General features: G+C 38.4%; 1 protein-coding gene across 1 annotated transcript; it reads right to left on the bottom strand.

Moving 5' to 3' along the window:
- Window positions 1–211: 211 nt before the first annotated feature.
- LOC110879734 (putative nuclease HARBI1) lies at window positions 212–2,303 on the bottom strand. Its single transcript, XM_022128256.2, has 2 exons — window positions 2,122–2,303; window positions 212–1,237 (listed from the first exon to the last, which is right to left on the bottom strand). Exons 1-2 carry the CDS (start codon window positions 2,276–2,278, stop codon window positions 282–284), a joined length of 1,113 nt encoding a protein of 370 aa, XP_021983948.1. The 5' UTR covers window positions 2,279–2,303; the 3' UTR covers window positions 212–281.
- Window positions 2,304–2,933: the final 630 nt, after the last annotated feature.

Raw genomic sequence — 2,933 nt, forward strand, 5'->3', positions numbered from 1 at the left:
TAGCATGGGATGAGCCAATTTGAAGATGGAGGGGGGTGGGAGGATGGGGCCCCACCACATATTTTTTATTGTTTAATTCATTTTAATTCTTTAACTTTTATTTCTTTAACTTTTATTTTTTATAAAAAGTATTCAACATTTAAATAAAAATACCACATAAAGGAAGATAATAAAATCCATTACATAACATAAATAAAAATTACATAACCTAAAAAATAAAAAATTACGCTACCTAAAATTTGAAAAAAAAAGACTAGATTTAAAAATTTAAAACAAACACACTACTCGTCTTCGTCTTCGGCTCCGTCACCGTCCACCATGTTAACGTTGTTCCAAATATGTTCTACCAAATCTTGTTGAAGGTTTGCATGCGTGAAGTCGTTTGTTAGCGAGAACGAGTTTAAATCCTGTTGTGGGGGATCAACCGGGACAGTGTTCCCCCAAGCTGCATTCTCATCATACTCACAAATCGCCCGACCTTCGTCTTCAATAATCATGTTATGGAGCAAAATGCAAGCGTACATACAAAGACGCAGCCTTTTTGGGGTGAACGCACGTGCCGGTTGTGCAACGATGGCCCATTTTTTTTGTAAGACACCAAAAGCACGTTCGATGTCTTTTCTTGCAGCTTCTTGACGCTTGGCAAATTTTTTCCGTTTTTCGTCCTCGGGATATGGAATAGTCTTCACAATTGTAGACCAAGACGGATATATCCCGTCAGCAAGATAATACCCACGTCTATACTCAACCCCAGAAACTGTAAAACGTGTGTCCGGTCCCGTTCCATTAACGACATCGGTAAAGATGGCCGATTGGTATAACACGTTGAGGTCGTTGAGTGAACCAGGGAGACCAAAGAAAGAATGCCATATCCACAAATCTTGTGATGCCACAGCTTCAAGTATCACGGTTGGATAGCCGTGATCACCTCGCGTATATTGGCCGCGCGACGCAGTCGGGCAATTATGCCACCCCCAATGCATACAATCAATGCTACCAAGCATTCCCGGAAACCCGTGCCTTGCTTCATGAGCTTGGTACAACTGTTGAACATCATACGCGTTTGGTTTCCGCAAATATTTTTTGCTATACAGTTTCATCACATTATGGCAAAACCGATACAAACATTCCCGCGTAGTTCTTGCCGACATCTGTAAGTACTCGTCCAAAGCGTCGGCCACTATCCCGTACGCCAGTTGTCGAATGGCCGCAGTACACTTTTGTAACGTTGTAAACCCTTCATAATTTCGAGCATCAGGACGTTGCGTGAAAAACGGGTCTAGCCCCGCCAAATCATTGGCATAAAAGTGAGAGGGTTTTGGGAGAAATTGGTATAAAAGTGAGAGGGTTTTGGGTTGAAAGTGGGGAAATAATATTGAAAGTAGGTGATTTTATAGAAAAAATGAATTTTTTTTATTAAATAGAGCCGTTACAAACGGCTATTTTTTTGAAATGTGGAGCGGCACACCCGGCGGTGGGTGGCCGTTTGTGATGGAAGCCGGGCCAGGGGGCGGTGTGGGGGTCCGGCGCCGGGCCAAGCCGGCCCCATACCTTCCAGTCTAAAGCATGCATTATGGCACATTTAATGTCATGTCACACAATTATTATATCATCAACAATAAGTAACAAGTAAGTAACACTGACCATGTGTAACCTAGAATAATAATAAAGATAAGCATCATCCCCCAGCTGTGTACTTGCAAATAAATATTAGTATAGTAGTAGTAGACCACATAAGTCGCCTAAACTATCCGATTGCATCCCTTTAACCCGAACTACATTTAACTTTTTTGCATATTGATACTTTAAAATTACAACAAAAAATTACAAATGTATCTAAACAGTTACATTAAGCTAATGTAGAACACATTTAAAAAATAAAATAAAATAAAATATAAAATATAAAAAAAATAATAAACGATGTTTTTAGCTAGTTTTTTTTTTTTTTAATTTTCTAGTAGCTAGACTAAAACCTGAAGCCATGATATGAAAAAACATGATTAAGAATAAAACATAAATCACAATGTCAAACAAAAAATGAAATAAAAACTACAAAAAAAAAAGAAGCCCTAGAAGAAGAATAAAACAAATAAAAAATAGGAAATGTAAAAACAAAGCCACCTGAACGAGCTGATGGGCAAACGGCGATGGATCGACCCAGAAAGCCCATCGTCTTCGGTAGCGCAAGCGGCGAAAACTGTGTTACTCTCACCGTCGTCCGGAAAGCAAAGTAGCAGCGGTTTGACTTGGTCAACGTTCTCCATAGCATTGACGCCATCTTCTTCGGTGATGAGTGAGAGTGAGAGTGAGGAATTATGAAAATGGAAATTGATATTGTAATAATAACCTACAAATATCCTAATTTCGATTTTTAGAAACTTGCAACACAGTCCTTTTACTTTCTTTTGTAACAGTTTCTCCCTAACTTAACTAAAACTTTACATTCATCTATTTTTTTTATGCGTGGGCCAAAATTCAGCCAATTTATGCGTTTTTATATGAACGATTTGTTTAAAATTGATGAATCTATATATGGCTCGGTCATAAGGAAAATGTACATTAAATTCATTATCGTGGTGGCATGTTGGAGTTTATTGAAAGCTCGAAATAACTGGATTTTTAATAAAGATCCTGTCAATATTGAGAGAATGCCATTACTGTAAGCAGCGTTACCATCGTTAACCACAACCACAACTACCGTCATCTTCATCATCGGGGCATGAAGTCCGGCCGGAAAAGGTGACCGGTGACACCTTTGTCGCTCTCATCTCTCTCTGCCTCTCTCTCTATTTGTTTGAGTTTAAACGTGTTATTGATCTGCCCTCCTATAGACACGAAATCAAAAGCTACATGACCAACACTAAAGCAACTATTCATTTCCTTGGCCTATTAACATATTTAATTTAATTATTTTAACTAATTTAATTTAATTT

Source organism: Helianthus annuus, chromosome 9 (assembly GCF_002127325.2).
Source record: "Helianthus annuus cultivar XRQ/B chromosome 9, HanXRQr2.0-SUNRISE, whole genome shotgun sequence".
NCBI classification, from domain to species: Eukaryota; Viridiplantae; Streptophyta; class Magnoliopsida; order Asterales; family Asteraceae; genus Helianthus; species Helianthus annuus.